We start from the raw sequence: 18,626 nt of genomic DNA, 5'->3' as shown, positions 1-18,626 counted from the left end.
TTAGATATGACATCAATGAACAACAAAAGGAAAACAGACAAATTGAATTTTATCAATGTTTAAAAATTTGTGCATCAAAGGACATCATCAAGACACTGCAAATACATCCCACAGGGGCACTTGGGTGGCTCAGTCAATTGAGCACCCAACTCTTGGTTTTGGGTCAGGTCATGATCTCATGGGTTGTGGGATTGAGCCCTGGATCAGGCTCTGCACTCAGCACAGAGTCTGCTTGAGATTCTCTTTCCCTCTGACCCTGCTCCCACCTATCCCTCTTGCTCTTAAATAAATAAATAAATATTAAAAACTAAAACAAAACAAAGAAAAGACATCCCACAGAATGGGAGAAAATATTTGCAAATCATATATCTGATAAGGGTTTGGAATCCAGAACATATAAAGAAACCTTAAGCCCCATAACAAAAAGATAACTCAATTAAAATTGGGCACACTTTAATAGACATTACAAAAGTATACACCAATGGCCGACAGGCATATGTTCGACCCCTCTAGTTATTAGAGGTGCAAATCACAACCGCAATGAGACATCACTACAGCCCCAACGGTAATACTCCCGCTAACGGGAACAAGTGTTGCCAAGGATGGAAAGAAATAGGGGCCCCGTGCGCTGCTGGTGGGAACATAAAATGCTGCAGCCACTGTGGGAACGGGTATGGTGGTTTCTCAGAAAGTGAAGTATGGAATTACCTTATGACTGAACAGTTCCACTCCTGGGTATATGCCCACGAAAAGTGAGACGTGTCCACACAGGAACTTGGAGAGGGACGTTTGCAGGAGCAGTATGTACACACCAGCCAAAGGGTGGAAGTAACCCAAATACTCGTCGATACCAAAATGTGGCATATCCACACTGTGGAATATTCTTTGGCCATAAAAAGGAATGAAGTACCGATTCTCGATACGGCAAGGATGAGCCTGGAATGCATTCTGTTAAATGAAGGAAGTCAGACGGAGAAGGTCATCGCTCTATGATTCCATGCACAGGAAACACCTAGAATAGGTAAATCCACAGAGACACAGAGACTTTCTAGTGGACAGTGGTCGCCAGGACTCGGGCTGGAGAAAGGGCAATGGGAGGGACTGCTTCGTGGGCACAGGTCTCTGGGGGGTTGAAAATGTTCTGGTGGTGGTGGTGATCGTTGCACAACTTTGTGAATATATCTGTGAATTCTATACGTCAACGTGGTTAATTTTATGTTATGTGAATTTCAACTCAGTAAAAAAAAAAAAAGCAAACAACAGCAAAAAAAGTCAATCTCGGGGTGCCTGGGTGGTACACTTATTCTCTGGAACGATCGGCTAGAAAAGAACAATTTATTTTATTTTTTAAAAAGACTTCATTTATTTGAGGGAGAAGGAGGCTCCCCACTGAGCAGAGAGCGCAATGCGGGACTCAATTCCAGGATGCTGAGATCACGATCTGAGCCAAAGGCAGATGCTTAATGGCTGAGACTCCCAGGTGTCCTAATAAAGAACAATTTTGGCAAAATGCACACCTTTAACATTTCATACTGCCTGACTTAATAAAAAAAAAAAAAATTGGCGCAAAGTGATGCAGGATGTCAGCTCCTACCAGTGTCTGAGGCTGACCTGCCCCAAATGGAACAATCCCATCCTGCGGCAACGAATCATCTGAAAAGAAAAAGCCAGAACCAAGTGAAGACTCGAACCTCGTCTCCCACGGATGCGCTTGGCCAGGTGCTCGCAGGGCGCTGAGGGATGAGAGGCCGTCCGAAAGCTCCAGAGCCCATCTGGGTGCAAACGGCCTTCAGAGCCCACCTAGGCTGCAAACACAATGATGTACGTTTTCAAAATACAATCCAGATTCCTTGGAAAATGGTAGTTTTCAGAGCCTCGGTCTGTCCAGGGCGGCCAGAGTGGGTGGCGGGGTGGTGCTGGTGGCCCAGCGGCTTCCTGTCCTGGGAACAGCACGGAGAGGCCGTGTGGCCCCCACACTGCCCTCAAGATTTTATTTATTCATTTGACAGAGAGAAAGAGAGAGCGTGTGCAAGCAGGGGGAATGGCAGGCAGAAGGAGAAGCTCCCCACGGAGCAGGGAGCCCGAAGCGGGATTCCGTCACAGGACCCTGGGATCATGACCTGAGCCGAAGGCAGACGCCCAACCGACTGAGCCCGCAGGCACCCCAGCAAGCATCTTTTTTTTTTTTTAATTTTATTTATTTGACAGAGATCACAAGTAGGCAGACAGGCAGGCAGAGGGGGAGGGGGAAGCAGGCTCCCTGCTGAACAGAAAGCACGATGCTCCACACCAGGACCCTGAGATCATGACCTGAGCTGAAGGCAGAGGCTTAACCCACCGAGCCACCCAGGCGCCCCCCCAACAAGCATGTTTTTGTGTGCTTATTTGCCATCTCTCTATATTTTTTTTCTTTTTTTAAGATTTTATTTATTTGACAGAGAGAGATCACAAGTAGGCAGAGAGGCAGAGAGAGAGGAAGGGAAGCAGGCTCCCCGCTGAGCAGAGAGCTCGATGCGGGACTCGATCCCAGGACCCGAGATCATGACCTGAGCCGAAGGCAGAGGCTTTTCCCCACTGAGCCCTCCAGGCGCCCCTATATTTTCGATGAAGTGTCTGTTCAGATCTCTTGTGTTCTAATTAAATTATTTTTCTGTCTTTGTTCAGAGAATTTGTCCCATATTCTGGATACAGATACTTTGTTGGATGTGTGATTTGCCGGTATTTTCTCCCACTTCAGGGGCTCTGTCTGGAGCCTGAAAGTCTGTGGGTTGTGCAGGGGAAGGTGAGTGGTAGAGGCACTTGGTAGGAAAAGATTAACTTACGGGTCAGGTTTTCTTGCTTTTCTTCCTGTTTGGATCTGCAATTCCAGAAGTACTCAGAAATTAATGTAGTATTTTCAGTGGTGGCTGAGGAATGTTTTGCAATATCACCTCGTATTCTCTTGAATTTGTTTATGTGCAGGTCTTGATGAAACATGCATTTGACTTAAGGGAAGGACTGGAATAAAGCAAGAAATGACGTTAGGCACTGATTTCCAGTATTACTGAGGGCAAGAATATGACGCTGGCGCTGAGAAGCTTGGAGAAAAGTGAACAGGCCAGAATTTGGGGCCAAAAATCCATAAGCTTTTTTTTTTTTTTTTTTTTTTTTGATGCCATGTGTCATGTCCTGGGAGACCGGGCTTCAGTTGTGCTGCTCATGACCACATCCTCTCCGTCAACTGGAAGGTCACGGCATTGTCTGGATCTGCCCAAAGAGGAAACATCTAGGGAAAACATCACATTCGACCTTGGACCCGAGATGGGAACGCTAAGTGCTGTGAAGCAAGTAGACTTTGGATGCCGGGGGCCCTGCTGAGCTACGCATACAGGGGATGATTCTCAGGGAGCAAACAGTGGCCTCACGTGGAAACGAGGTCACTCTTGAATCTGCACCACCCACAGATACTGGAGATGCACTGTTGCTTGTTAATAAAACTGACCAAAATTTTAACCAAAAAAATCCAAGTTTGGCTATTTCCCTTTTTTTTTTTTTTTTTTTTTACAATTGATGAGCCAGTATTGACACACCATTAACAACTCCGGTGCATTTCTTCTGTACCTTTGTCAAAATCAGCTGGACGCGGCTGTGTATGCAGCTCCGCAGACCTCAGTAGCCGTCCCTCCGCCGCACATGCTCGATGACAGCGGGAGCAGCAGGTCTTAGTGTCGGGGAAGGAGCCTCTTGCTTTACTCCCCTTCTTCAAGATTGATTTATTGTTTATTGATTTATTTTTTAGGTATTCTAGGGCCTATCCTGTGCATATTAGTTTAAGAATAAGTTTATCTGGGGGGCACCTGGGTGACTCAGGGGGTTAAAGCCTCTGCCTTCGGCTCAGGTCATGATCTCAGGGTCCTGGGATCGAGCCCCGCATCGGGCTCTCTGCTCAGCAGGGAGCCTGCTTCCTCCTCTCTCTCTGCCTGCCTCTCTGCCTACTTGTGATCTCTGTCAAATAAATAAAGTCTTTAAAAAAAAATAAGTTTATCTGTGTCTACCAAAATTCTTTGAGATTTTGATGGGAATTGCCTTAAACTTTTAGACTAACTTGGGGAGCTCTGACATCTCTTTCTTTTCTCAGGCTAAGCGCAGTCCTTAATCCCCATCTCCTACTTCCCCCGTCCCACTGAGCCGGGAGCCCGACCCGGTGCCCCACCCCAGAATCCGGGGTTCATGACTGCAGCTGAAGGCAAAGCTTCACAGACGGTGTCACCCAGGCGCCCCAGCTCTTGCCCATGTTCTCAGAGAGGCCGTCCTCTCTCCCTGAGGCATCTCTAAGAGGCCGCCTCCTCCAGGAAGCTGTCCCTGATGTGCTGAGGGTGAGGAGGGTCAGGAACATCTCCTCGGGGCCCAGGGCCATTTTGTGCTGCTGATTGTAATGGTTCCTTGTCAGTCCTCCACGCGCAGGGCGTCTCAGCCCTTGTGAATACTGTCCTTCCCCGATTCCAGCTAGATTTTGTTCTGCTTCAGAAACCTTGCTCTGACTGGGCTGGTGTAACAGTCATCACAACCCAGATGTGGGCTTGGGGTCCAGTGTGCATGGGGGGGGGGGCAGACAGCCGCAGCTAAGCAGAGGCCACACAGCTGGTCCCCCTGGGTGGCCTGGCACCTGGCACCAAGTTCTCATGGTAACAGCTCTCTGTGACCAGACTCAAGCACCACTGAGCTGTCTATTCCCAGGGTGTGAGTTCCCACAGGAGCCTGTGGCAGGTGGCCCTCCCACAGTGACAATCACCTGGGCAACAGCAGCAGAGTCCTTCCTGGGAGACACGCTCCGGAAGAGAAACCGGACAATCAGCAAGCGTTTCCGTAGGCTGGAGATGAAGCACACGCATTTCCTCCGCTGCCATCTCCGGAGGCCCCAGCCAGGGCAGCCCCCACGGCGTCTGCAGATCCCACCCCGGGCGGGCGCTACTCTGGCCAGCCTCCCACTGGCCGGCCGCCAGCACGGGTGCAGCCCAGGCCTGCGCTGAAGGTTGGGGGAGGCCAGCTTTGCTCTGACCCGTTGGTTTCAACACCGTCCTATTTCTCAGACTTCTTTTCTTTCACTCTCTACCCGCGACATGGAGCTAGAATTCACAATGGAGATCAAAGCACGAGCTCCACCGAGTGAGCCAGCCAGGAGCTGGGTCTTAAGTAGGGATGGGGGGTGCTTCTTCGCAGGCCTCCCCTGTGAACCACACATATCACGGCAAAGCACGTTGTAACTCCCTATCACGACCCATCACGTCCCAGTTTACCCACACCTGCCTCCACTCCTACTGCTGCAACACTCGTTTCCTTCAGCGCCAGGCTTCCAGACGCTTCTGTACGATAAGGCGGTGTGTAAGGGCGGCTTGTTTAAGTCCTTATGGGGATACTGGCTCATCGTATGGGAAAGAATCAGACCCCAACACCTCCTCATACTCAGAAATAAATTCCAGGTGGTTGAGTGAAAACGTTAGGGCTCTCCGAGGAAAGACAGCACCATGAGGGTCCTGGGGCGGAACAGGGCACACGTCCCAAGAGACAAGACAAACGGGCCTGAACACGCGAGTGTTAGTGCAGGGCACAGGTCTGTGAGCAGGTAAAGGCAAGACATTCGCAACGTATGTAACGGGCCAATAATCTGTACCCAGGCGGAAAGGTAAGTCCACCCAATCACAAGGAAAAAGACCACCAGTCCAGTGGACGAATGGGGCGAGGGCATTTCAGTCGGAGTTAATCCGTTCAGGTGACCGATGAATACGGAGGTTTGGCCTCGTGAGCAATGGGATTTGTTCACTGCAGCAGCTGGAGGGGTCGGGAGGAGCCCAGGTGCCGGCCTGGGGAGGGCCGCGGTGTTCTAGGGCTGGACTGCGGAGCCCGCCTGGGAGGATACATTTGGCAAAACTACTTGTCACATGTATTTATTAGCAACAACCGCACGCTTGCAAACGACCTGTCACCGATCTGGTAACAGAACCCAGGATGCTGCTCTTCGCCCCTCGGACAGGCCGAAACCGGACACTAAGCGCTGGTGAAGACGCGGGGAGACGTCCCTCCCGCAGACGCGGCGTAAGCAGCGGTCACCGACAAGCAAGCCTGGCAACCGGCGCCGCACCCGCGCGTTCGACGGCGTCTCCGGGGCCGCGCTCCCTACCCGCCACCGAGAAGCGCGGGAAGCCGAGCGGCGCTCCTGCGGGAGGGGGGCCGCGAGCCGTCCGAGCGGGGACCGGCGCGCCCGGAGCCGCGCCAAGCGCTGTCGCGGACGCGCGGCGGGCCCGTCCCTCTCCGGCCTCCGGCGCGGCCCCGTCGCTCGACCCCGCGGTCAGGCCGCGGAGCCGTCCTTAGGGCCCCGCGTCTCCCCCGCAGGTGGGGCCGGGCGCGCGGGACTTCCCGACCGAGCCGCCCCCGCCCCCGCGGGACCCAACGCGACACCCGCTCCGGCGCGCGGGGCGGGCTGCCTCCGGGGGCTTCCGCGACCCCGGGACGAGCCGCTCGGCCAGCGGAAGGCCGTGGCCCCAGCGCGGGGAGCTCGCGCCCGCGCCCCGACGTCTTCGGCTTCAGCCCCCGCCTGCCGAGGGGCGGCGTTCGAGGACCTGGAGGCCCCGGCCGGCCCCCCGACCCCGAGCTCCGGCCGCGGCGCCAACACGCCGCGCGCTCGGGACCCGCCGCGCTGAGGCCGCCGGAGCACGGGGGCCGGGACCGGAAGTCCGCACCACCGAGAGGCCGCCGGCCCCGGGGCGCCTAGAGCGGCTCCGGAAGCTCTCGGGCGGGGCCTCGGCCGACTTCCGGCCGCGACGAGCGGGCGGCGGTGCTGGCTTTGTCGGCGGGCCGTCGTGTCGCCGCCGGTGTCCCGGTGAGTGGCTGGCTTCCGGCCGCGGGGCGGGGGCGGGGACGGCGGAGTCGTCGGGCGGGCCGGGGTCGTGGGCGCGGCCTGCGACCCCGGCCCGCGCCCTCTCTCCCCAGGGAGCGCCCTGGGCGCACAGGCTGGGTGCCCGCGAACGTGCACCCTCCCCGCGGGGCGCCCGGCTCCCGCGCCCGCCGTCGCTCCGGTGCTGCTCGCAGCGCCTGAGGGCTGGGCCGCGGGGCGGGGCCACGAGTCCGGTGCGGGCGGCGCTGCCGTTCGCCCCGGGCCTGCCGGCGGTGTCTGCGCCCGACGGAGCGCCCCGGACGGTCCTGGCAGAGGGACGGGGTCTGGAGCCGCCCCCGAGGCTCGCTGGGGTGGGGGCGGGCGGGATCGGGAGGACCAGAGCTGCCTCCAGACCTCGGGGCCACAGAGTTCCCAGGCGCGAGCGCGGTTTGCCGCGCGGGGGCAATTTTCCTAAAGGCCCGCGTTCCCCTGGAAGTCATCGGTCCCCGTGGCTGAGTCCGCCCAGGTCGGGGACCTGTCACCCCTTCTCGCTCGGGTTGCGTCACGGCGTCGGGAGCCTCGGCCCGAGGTTCCCCAGGAACGTCACCTGGAGGCAGGCGGGGACCTCGGGCCGTGTAGACTCGTGCTCATCAGCACCGTGCGGCACGTCTTGTCCCCCGGGCCCAGTGCGACGAGGGGTAGAAATGGGTGTTTTTTGCTCATCTCGGATCTGAGGTGCCCGTGTGTCCCGGGCTTCAGCGTGCCTTGCCCCGATCCGCGCAGGTGGAGCCGTTCTCCCTACTGCGGACGCAGCGTCTCACGGGGTGTTAGTGCCTCTCTCGGGGCAGACAGAGCGGGAGCCGGGGGGAGGGACTGCCGCGTTCTCCCGCAAGCCCGCGCACAGGGCTCCAGCCTCTGGCGGTGATGGCGATGGATTCGGACTCCTGGAAAGGCCTTGGGGGTGATGTGGAGGGAGGGCAGAGCTGAGAAGGCCCAGACTGCGCTCGTGAGCCAGAGGGAGGGGTGGTCAGGGAAGCCTCCCACCCGGAAGCTGGCGGTGGCGTTGACGGGCTCAAGGAGCTGCCAGGCATGGCCGGGCTGCCTCGCGTCCTGGAAGCTGACTGGGGAGAGGACAGTGGACTCGCCAGGAGAGGAGAAGGCCGGCAGTGTCCTTGGGAGCGGGAACCAAAGTGCCCTGGGGTGGGATGGGGGGAGGAGGAGACAGCATCTAGCAGAGGGTTTGGCATTAAGCAAATCATGGATAGTTGTGAGAACACGAGAAATGAGACACCTTGCGTGGTGACGGGTGCACGTCCTGTCGCCTGTGTGGGGCTCGCCCCCCGCTTGTCATCCTGCAGCTCGCCGGGTCCCACTCCAGGTTAGCATCCCACCTCCGTTTCCGGCTCTGAGGATTGCCCCATCTCAACATCACCTGCTTATTTACAGTTTCACGTGACAGTTTATCCAGCAGATTCTGTGTGTTGTGACAGAAAGGTGGACCAGGGTAGCTCTGTACGTTGCAGAGTCACAGGCGTGGTGTATTTTTACTTCCTTTGTTCGTTCCATTCAGGTTTCTTTATTTTTTAAAATTAAGGTATGCACATTGATTTCTTTCTCTCTTTTTTTAAGATTTTATTTATTTATTTGACAGACGGAGATCACAAGCAGGCAGAGAGGCAGAGAGAGAGAGAGGAGGAAGCAGGCTCCCCGCTGAGCAGGGAGCCCGATGCGGGACTCGATCCCAGGACCCTGAGATCATGACCCGAACTGAAGGCAGAGGCTTCACCCACTGAGCCACCCAGGAGCCCCCAAACTTTTTTGATTAAGAAAAATGAGGCTTAAACTATCAGCTTACTTTTCTAATACCCCGTATGGTCTTGTAAACGTGACAGGTGACACTTGGGAAGGGGAAGCCTTCCACGCTGAGGAGGTGGGCGCTGGAGGAGAGTAGGCCTGGACTTGAACCTTACTGCTGCCCCTTACTAGTTTAGTGGTCTTGGGCAGTTGCTTGTCTCTCTTCGTCTCCGTTTTCTCATCTGTAGAGTAGACAACAGAGGGAACAGCTGCCTTGGAAGCTTTGGAGGAGTGCGTGAGGCAGTGTGAGTCAGTTGCTCACCGCTGTGCCTGGTGGGGTTCGAGGGGCCCTAATAAGTAGTACCCTGTCTTCCTCCTGAGTTCTGAACTGATGAGGCACGTGGCCAACTGCCGCCTCACTTCCGGGCACACTGGGTCAGAGCATCAGACACTCCGGCACTCACAGGAAGTGCCCGTTGCTGGGGCCCCTTAGGGGCCACTCCGCTGACCCTGTGACTTAGAGGGGCAGAGCGTGTGCCCCCATGGAGCTGGTCGTGTGCCGCCTGCCTGTTATTCTCCCAGACTTTTCATCCCGCAGCTCCTTCCATCTCTGGGGAGGAGAAAGGGTCAGGCAAGTGGCAGCAGAGGCACGGGACGAACATTCCTTCCGGTGTCCGATGCGAGTCGGGATTCTGTGGCCGCCTGTGCGGTGACAGCGTGCAGGGGACCAGCTCAGCATCTGTGTGGATAGACTGGCGGAATGCCAGGATATATGACAAAGGGGGAAAGGTTGCGGATGGGTGAGTGTAGTGTGATCCCATTTCTACGTTTGAAAACCGAACTTCTGTTACTCAGTGTGTAATTGTATTTGCTCAAGCAGGTGTCAGTGGACGCGTAATGAAGCAGCTGACGGTGACCTGCTGAATTGGCGGAGGTTCTCGTCGTCTAGGTTTTGTCTGTGTCTCTACACTTCAGCCCTTGAGGTGTGTTGACAGCGCGCATCTGATGTTTGTAATGGCTGAGGACTAAAAAGATACAGAAGTAAACGGGATGTAAAACTGAGTGATAGTCTGGTTTCCTAAAAATACTAGTGCAGGAAAAAGACCAGAGGAAGATGTTCACTGGTCATCTTAATGGTGGGGTTAGAGTTCCTTTTATTTTTCTCTTGTCATGTTTTCTGTTGTTTCTGTTTTCTCACTCAGCATAATTTACTTATAGCTTGAAAAAATAATTTTTATAAGAAGCAGAACTATATATTTGTTAAAAATCGAGTTATCGAGCCTTTAACTCTGAAGACCGTCCTCAGTGGATGCCAGGAGCAGGCCTCGTCTGTGCCACGTCCCAGCTCCGCTGAGCCCGTGCTGAGCCGCTCCAGGGGGCTGTGTTGGTGGGTGAATTAGCAGGCAGGTCTCCTGTGGACAGAAACGCCTGCCGCGGGCTTGTGCTCAGCTCCTTGTCCCTGTTGCCAGTCACTGGTGTGTGGGTTCAGTTTCTTTTTTATCACTGGGAGCCTTGGTCTGAGTAATCAGCCTGTTTTTTAGCATTACCTAAGCATTATTCAAGTCACCATAACAGATTCAAAATAGTGTTTGTAACAAAAAAGTTAACTTCTGGTTCTACTTTGCCTACCTGGGTGGCTCTGGCCGTCAGGGCCTCCTGGGAGCCTGGCTCCTTTGCCTCATCAGGGTGTCAGCGTGGGGGTGTGTGGAGCTGGGGGCCTCGCGCACACGCGTTCCGTTCCCAGCTCATTGGCTGGAGCTCAGTCACGGGGTCACAGCTCTCTTCAGGGGACTCCAGGAAGCGTAGTCATTGGCTGGGGGGCACGTGCCTTCTCATTTCTGTCGTGTTTGTCACTCAGAGGGAGCAGAGATTCTGGGCAGTCTTGAGTCAGCCACAGTGTACCCCACTGGCTACTCTTTGTCCCACACCAAGTACTTCCTCTGGCCCAGGCGGTGGGGCGTGGCTTTTTCATCAGGGGCCAGTGCAGGTGGGCACAGTCAGACTCAACTCATACACGCCCCGGCCGCCCGCAGTGCTGTCTCCAGCACCCACCGAAAGCAGCCTGACCATATGAACTCGCCCCCTCAGGGAGGGGAAGAATCGCCGCCCACAGCTGCGCTGGTTCCCAAAGGCAGAAGTGTCCTGACCACGTGACCACTAAAGGGAAGCGGTGCCGGGACCTGAGACCCAGCAGTCACTCCCAGGTCTACACCCAGCAGAAACGAGGACCTCATCTACCACGAGACGAGTACAGGAGTGTGTGCTGCCCCTCTGACCGTCACCCCAGACCACAGACGGCTCGGGTGTTCGTGAGAAGTAAGATGGGGACCTGGGCAGGCAGCGGTGGGCCGTGCGTCAGTGAGAAGAGAGCGTTGCCCCCGCCCGCGGTGTTGACTTGCGCAGGCAGAGTGCTGAGCAGGTACACGTTTGGGGGAGTGATGAACGTGTTCTGGAAGTGGGTAGTCGTGATGGTTTTGCAGTCTCAGGAGTACTCGAAAACACACTGAGTTGTGCACTTACAGATGGTGAGTTTTATGGTATGTGTTATCATTCAGCAAAAAATGGGTACATATTGGGGCTCCTGGGTGGCTCAGTTGCTTGAGTATGACTCTTGATTTAGGCTCAGGTCATAATCTCAGGGTCGTGAGATCGGGCCCCGTGCTGGACTCCGCACTCAGCACAGGGTCTGCTTGCCATTCTCCCTTCCCCTACCCCCACCCCTCCCTGTGTTTGTGCCTGCGCATACTCCTTCACTCAAATAAATAAATAAAAACTTTTTGTTTAAATGGGTATATGATGAATAGAATGCAGGCACAGAAACATGTTGTATAATTCCATTGAAATGAAATTTTTATTTTTTTTACAGTAAGCTCTGTGCCCAGCATGGGGCTTGAGTTCACAACCCCGAGACCAAGAGTCACCACTCTGCTGATGGAGCTGGGAGGTGTCCCTAACCGAAGTACCCTAAATGGGCAGAATTCGTCTGTACATAGAGAGGGGTCGCCCTCGGAGGGGGGCCTTTTGGGTGGCAGAAATGTGCTGTGTTGGCCTGGAGTGGTGAAACCAGTGTCACGAGGAGTTCAAGATGTGTGTGCTTTATGCAAGTTCTAGCTCACATAAAAGAGAAAAACATTTGAAACGGAGCCCTCTTGGGGGCACAGAGCATGCGTTGCCTGGTCACTCCCTGTGCTTCTGCTCCCACTGCCGCTGTACCCCCCCACCTGCAGCTTTGCCCTCAGAGGCAGGTTCTTGTCCTTGATGGCCACATTGGAAATGGGTCTGGAAGGCATCCCTTCATGGGGGTACACAGCAGGGTGTGCTTCCCACTGGTGCAGATTTGGGGAAAGAAGTAATTGTTTAGGATCATCTTTTAATCTTTTTTAAAAGATTTTATGTATTTATTTGACAGAGGAGGGGGAAGAGCACAAGCTGGGGAAGCAGCAGAGGGAAGGGGAGAAGCAGGCCCCCCACTGAGCAGGGGGCCTGACGTGGAGCTCGATCCCAGGACCTTGGGGTCACGACCTGAGCCAAAGGCAGAGGCTTAATCGACTGAGCCCCCAGGCACCCCTGTGTGGCCTCATCTTGGATGGAACTCCCTGGAGGTGCACTCAGCTGTGTAGAGGTCTCAGTGTTGTGTCTGTAAGGAAAGCCGTACTGGACAGTGGAGTCAGAACTGAGGCTGTGGCCAGTCCCAGTGGAGGTCTTGGGTTGGGATAACACCTGAGTTGCTGCCAGGGCACTCGCTGTTCCTGTGATGGACCAGACGTTGGCTGTGGCATGGCAGGCATCTGAGGTGGCCCTTCAGAATTCCTGGCCCCTAAGGTACACACACCTCCTCCCAGCTGCCGTGGGGGCAGTTTTGCAGATGTAAGTCAGTTAGGGGACGTAAGATGGCAAGGCTCTCCAGGTGGGCTGACCTAATCATACATCCCCTTGGAAAGCATTTTTTTGCAGCTGGTGATAGAAGAGAAGTCAGGTGTTCTGTGTGCTGTTCCTGGTGATACAGGTGTCTCTAGGAACCGAGAGCAGCAGACAGCTGGCAAGGACTCAGGGACAGTCCTGTAGTTGTAGGGAACTGATTTCCACTGGCATCTGAATGAGTTTGGGAACAGGTTTCCCAGCACTTCCAGATGTGACCTTAGCCTGGCCGACACCTTGTGTGAACAGGGATCCCGGTCACACTGGGCTTGACTTCAGACCTTGAGAGGGGTGAGATGACAGACGTACTGTTTTCTGCTGCTGTGTTTGTGGTGTGTTGTCCTACAGTGATGGGCAGCCAAGAGTGGGCCTTCAGAGAGGGGCAAGACCTTGGGAAAGACAGAGTCCTCCCTACAAGTGGTTCCCAGCGGGGTGGGGATGGTGGGGTATAGCTCTGAGCAGGGGAGCTGGGCACAACACCCCAGCAGCTGTAAGGTTAAATAACTCCTGACCGAACAAGCTTTTCCACAGTGACATGCCAGTGGGATTCAGAGTGCCATGTAGGTCACCAGCACCCCAGTGCCCCTGTACTCCCTGCCAGTCCTTATCTTCTCCCAAAAGGTCAGCAGTGTCTCACTTCTCCACCATGGATTGCTTTTGTCTTTTTTTAACTTGATGTGAACAGAATCATGCAACATGAACTCTTTCGTGCCTACCTTCTTCGGCTCACCTTTGCTTCTGTATAGCAGTTTTTCGTTGCTCTGTATTATTCCCTGGTAGGAGTACTCCTCAATCTGCCCATCCCCCTAAATTGGTTATTTTGGTGGATGTGAATGCTGTGAACATTCCAGCTCTAGACGTGTGCAGGGGAGCCTTGGTACCATTGAGTGGTTGAGGAGGTGTGGGTTTTAGTGCCCAGATGGAGGTGTTCACCCTAAATTGGATCAAGGACAGCATAACACATGTAAGGAGGGAGGCCATGGCTTGGGTATAGACAGACAGATTGGAAGACTGGGTAGGAGAATATTGGCGTTCTCATCTCATTTCTTCTGTCCTTTCATTGAGATAAGCAAGGGCATCAGCTGAGAGGGAGGAGGGAATGTTAGACAGGTGAGAAGAGAGGACAAAGGAGGGGTGATCTCTTAGGAGAAGGAGGAAAGTGTAGAGGTTGCTGGTGGCTCTCAGGGCCCCATTAACCAAGGGATTGTAAGTGTAGAGAGAGCTCAATTGGCATAGATGCAGACACAGAATGGGAAACAAATGGAATTTAACCCACGTTGGGGTTTCCCTGTGCAGGGATGATAGAGGAAGGGCAGAGGGAGTTAGGATGATTAGAGTAAGTAACCCAAAATAAACATAATACTGTAGAACATGGGATCTAAGCTGGGTACAGAGGGAAAGGAGGACAATGAAGAGGTGGCAAGATAGTACATCTGTGTTTCTTTGGAAATATGTCTTAATTTTTTAAGAGTCCAAGCCACATCCCTCCCTGTCTACTACTCAGGCACTCTGCCCCTGGAGTTGGGTGTTGGAGGTGGAGCCCCAGAGAACCTTTCTCGAGTGGGTGAAGTAGGTAGCTAAGATGCACGCTGGGGTAAAGAGTGTGGACAGAGGAAATAGTCCTCTTTCCCACTCTGAATGTGTTTTATCCCCCACCTGCTCCACTAGATTCCGGTCTATTGACAAAGGGAAAAGATGATCTTATTCTCCTTTATTTCAGATTCTGACCTAGGAAACTTGTGACAAGAAGGTGACTCTGGTGCCTGAGTTTCTGAGGATGGAAATCTGCCTGAGACCATGTCAGAAACACTCACAGTGATGGAGCCCCCTGCCTCTGAGTCTGGGGCATTCCCTGAACCCAGATTAGAGGGACTTTTGGGAAACCCAGAGGGGAGCTGCCCCCCTCAGGAGGGCGGTTTCAGGGGGGTGACGATTACCCATTGGAAGATCCAAGCAGGAGAGGCAGCTCGGGTGGGCAGTAAATCAGGAGAAAGCCCAGTTCTAAGCTCAAACCTCCTCCTTCTCCAGAGAGAGCTTGTGGAAGGGGGAGCCCATCAGTGTGAGATTTGTGGCAAAAGCTTCACATTTAACTCGGACCTAGTTAGACATCAGATTTCTCATGCTGGGGAGAAACCGTGCAGATGTGAGCAATGTGGGAAAGGCTTCAGCCAGAGCTCTCACCTTGTTGAGCACCAGCGAGTGCACACTGGAGAAAGACTCTGTGTGTGCAGCATGTGTGGAAAGGACTTCATTCACTACGCAGACCTCGCTGAGCACCAGAGAGCACATACAGGAGGAAAACCATTCCGATGCATGCAGTGTGGGAGAGCCTTCCATCACAGCTCAGACCTGGTTCGGCACCAGCGAGTTCACACCCGGGAGAGGCCTTTTGAATGCAAGGAGTGTGGGAAAGGCTTCAGCCAGAGCTCATTGCTTATTCGCCATCAGAGAATTCACACAGGAGAAAGACCTTATGAGTGTAATGAGTGTGGAAAGTCCTTCATTAGGAGCTCGAGCCTTATTCGACATTACCAGATCCACACAGAAGTGAAACAGTATGAATGTAAGGAGTGTGGGAAGGCCTTCCGTCATCGCTCAGACCTCATCGAACATCAGAGAATTCACACTGGAGAGAGGCCCTTTGAATGTAACGAATGTGGGAAAGCCTTTATTCGGAGTTCAAAGCTTATTCAACATCAGAGGATCCATACCGGGGAAAGGCCTTATGTGTGCAATGAGTGTGGGAAGCGCTTCAGCCAGACATCAAACTTTACCCAGCATCAGAGGATTCACACTGGAGAGAAACTCTATGAATGTAACGAATGTGGGAAAGCTTTCTTTCTGAGTTCGTACCTTATTCGACACCAGAAAATCCACACTGGAGAGAGAGTGTATGAATGTAAGGAATGTGGGAAAGCTTTTCTCCAGAAAGCCCATCTCACTGAACACCAGAAAATCCACACTGGGGATAGGCCCTTTGAATGTAAGGACTGTGGGAAAGCTTTCATTCAGAGCTCCAAGCTGCTTCTGCATCAGATTATTCATACCGGCGAAAAGCCCTATGTGTGTAGTTACTGTGGGAAAGGCTTTATTCAGAGGTCAAACTTCCTTCAACACCAGAAAATTCATACTGAAGAGAAACTCTATGAATGTAGTCAGTATGGGAAAGACTTCAGCTCAACCCCAAACTTTAAAAATAATCAAGGTGGTCACCAAGAGGGACTTCCCTTGAGTAAGACCGCCATGCATGTGGGTGAGAAGTCTGCGGGTCAGGGGGAACACACAGATAACTTATAAAATATTTACTCCCCAACTCAGTGATGTTTAGAAGGAGTAGCATGACTCCCTACTGGGATGACTTTGGATGTGTCAGCATTTCCCAAAGTCCTCAATAGGGCTGCTTTCAGATTGGGCTGCCACCTAACCACTGCGCAGCAGCACTGGGCTGCTGTCCTCCCCGCTACGAATGTGTGACGTCAGGAGAGCCACATGACTGGACAGCTGACGGAGCTGGAATAATGCTGGGGGAGGGGCTAGGTCCAAAGAAGCTTTCTGCATGTTACTGCACAGTTACAGTCCATCCGAGTTAAAATACTTTTTAAAGCAGAACTATGTATCTAATCTTAATACTTAAAAGAATATCACATGGTTAATTTTGATCTATCAAAAAGGCAAGTTGGAGAAAGACCTTCGTTATTTCAAACCACAGGTTGTTTCCCCATTGTCCTTAGGGTAATTTCCAAGCTCCCAGTCCTGCTTTCTAAGGCCTTTTGCTTCCTAGAGTTTCATCTCCCACTCCTTAACCTCCCACTGCAGCAGCTCTAACTGCTTGACATTCCTGCTTAACCCACGCTGTACTTGCCTCCTCTTTGCCCTTGTCTGAACGCTCTCCACTGCACACCTGGTTAGCTCCTTATCGGGAGTCGAGACCCATGTCAGGCTCAGCCAACTACCCCTCTGTGCTTGTGTTGCTGGCGTGCCCTTCTGCTACTGCACTTGCTTTAGTATATCAAAATGATGTTCTTATCTACCATCTCTTATTAGTACACTACTAATTCCTTAAGGGCTTCGTCATAGTCGATGGGTTCATGTATCCGTGGCAGCTGGTGCAGGCAGTAAGAAGCGCAGCCGGATCTGTGTGTCACTGGCTCTCCTCTCGCTTGTGCTGCTCTAGTTTATGTTTTTGGGTTTTGTTGTTTTGTAACAGTATAATTTGCTGGTCTACTGGAAGCATCTTCTCTCTCAGCCCTGTTGATGTCTTCTGCTTCTACGTAACTCAAGTTGTAAGCAATAGCTAGTGGAAGACCAGCACGCCTCGTGTTTATGCCTCCAGAGCTCACCCATGACTGTCTGCTTGCTTTCGGGGAGTGCTGTCTTCACCTGGCTGCCTATGTATCTCTGATCCACTCCGGGGGCACACAGTCGCAGCGCACTGCTCAAGGTTTCCTGTCTCAGCGGTTCCACGATTGACTTCATCTCTTCTGGTCACTTTCCCTGCTTTCTGGCTCATTTTGTCATTTACCTGAAAATGTATTGATCTAGAAGGACCAGGGCTGAACATTTGGGAAACAGATGAAATTGTTGATTCTGATGGGGAAGACAAAGGTGATTGCACAGAGTTAAGTGGTGAAGTAGAAGTTCCACATTGTGTAGGAGCATAGGTAAGGAGGGGACTGATCTGGCGTGGAGGATCTGGGCCAGAAGAGGTGACCCCAGAACTGAGAGAGCGAGCGCCATGGCAGCTAGAGAAGAGGACGACCTGGGAGAGGAATCTGTAGATACGGAGAGGTGCAGTAGACATCTCTTTGGGGAGCTGTAGTACACGGTAGATAATGGTCTATGCAACTTTCAGTCGCTGCCTCTGATTTTCTTTTCTCTGAACATTAACAAAAACAACCAGTTTTGAAATTACATGACCCCCCCCCCCCCGGGTATGGGCATATTCTGAGTTTTTAAATTCCAGCAACACTAGAAGCCTTCAGGGGTAAGTGATAAAGAGGGGCATACAGTACATCTTCTGGAAAACTCATTACTAGAGATGTTTCAAATGGTACGGAAGAGATTATCAAGACCATTTCAATCAACTTTGGTGACATCTAGTTTCCATACAATGAAACACATATTTAAAGTGTACAGAGTTTTAAAAAACCATATACCTGTGTACCCACCATTAGAATAAAGAAAAATAACATTCTTACCATTCAAACATACTCCCTTTTGCCCTTTCCCAGTTAGTCATGCCCTAGTCCCAAATACCTGCTTTGGGTCAATGTAGATTAGTTTCGCTTGTAGGGCTTCACATAAATGGACCCATACAGTATATAATTCTATGTGTCTTGACTTCTTCTTTTGCTTTGGCATGTTGTAAAGACTCAACCAAGTAGTTACGTGTTTGGGTATCTCTCTGCTGAGTAGTGTTCTATTGTACGGACAAACCTTTGTTCATCACCTGTTGATAGAAATTTGAGTTTCCAGATTTGGCTTTTATGAATAAAACTGCTATGAGCGTTTGTGTAAAAGTATTTATTTGGACATGCCTCTTTATTTTTCTTGGGCTAATGCATAGAACTTAATTTCTGGGTTATAAGTGTGTTTTCTTAAGAAATTGCCAAAAATTCTCCGTAGTGGTTGCACCATTTCACACTCTTCACACAGTATGTGCGTTCCTGCTGCTTCACATCCCTTGCCAAGCCTTGATAGTGCGACTCGGCTGAAATGTGACCCACCCCGAGCAGGTGTGACGTGTCTCTGTGCTTCTGATTTGGATCTGTCTGCTCAGTGGTGCTGTCCGGCACCTTTTCATGCGCATGTTGCCATTTTGCCTCACTTTTTTTTTTTTAAGATTTTATTTATTTATTTCACAGAGATCACAAGTAGGCAGAGAGGCAGGCAGAGAGAGGAGGAAGCAAGCTCCCTGCTGAGCAGAGAGCCCGATGCGGGGCTCGATCCCAGGACCCTGGAATCATGACCTGAGCTGAAGGCAGAGGGTTAACCCACTGAGCCACCCAGGTGCCCCTTTGCCTCACCTTTTGTGATGTGTTTTTACATCTTTTGCCCATTTTTA

The 18,626-nt window shown here is 52.6% G+C and overlaps 1 protein-coding gene across 4 annotated transcripts; it reads left to right on the top strand.

The window, feature by feature from the left end:
- The first annotated feature begins 6,780 nt into the window (after nucleotides 1–6,780).
- Nucleotides 6,781–18,084, top strand: ZNF623 (zinc finger protein 623). Of its 4 annotated transcripts, none has more exons than XM_046021380.1 (3): nucleotides 6,792–6,856; nucleotides 10,733–10,960; nucleotides 14,283–18,084. In XM_046021380.1, the coding sequence occupies exon 3, from the start codon at nucleotides 14,360–14,362 to the stop codon at nucleotides 15,857–15,859; it is 1,500 nt and encodes a 499-aa protein (XP_045877336.1). In that variant the 5' UTR covers nucleotides 6,792–6,856; nucleotides 10,733–10,960; nucleotides 14,283–14,359; the 3' UTR covers nucleotides 15,860–18,084. The 4 variants fall into 4 exon arrangements, with proteins under 4 accessions (XP_045877322.1, XP_045877336.1, XP_045877329.1 ...); XM_046021373.1 differs by having other exon boundaries at nucleotides 10,733–11,063; XM_046021366.1 differs by lacking the exon at nucleotides 10,733–10,960 and having other exon boundaries at nucleotides 6,781–6,856.
- The last annotated feature ends 542 nt before the right edge of the window (nucleotides 18,085–18,626 follow it).

This window comes from Meles meles, chromosome 1, assembly GCF_922984935.1.
Source record: "Meles meles chromosome 1, mMelMel3.1 paternal haplotype, whole genome shotgun sequence".
In the NCBI taxonomy this organism is placed as follows: Eukaryota; Metazoa; Chordata; class Mammalia; order Carnivora; family Mustelidae; genus Meles; species Meles meles.
Note: the sequence above shows the minus strand (reverse complement) of the source record. Positions and strands in the feature narration are given on the sequence as shown.

Bases quoted from the DNA above. Each gene is read 5' to 3' on its own strand.
- ZNF623 (XM_046021366.1), top strand. From the start codon at position 14,360: ATGTCAGAAACACTCACAGTGATGGAGCCCCCTGCCTCTGAGTCTGGG.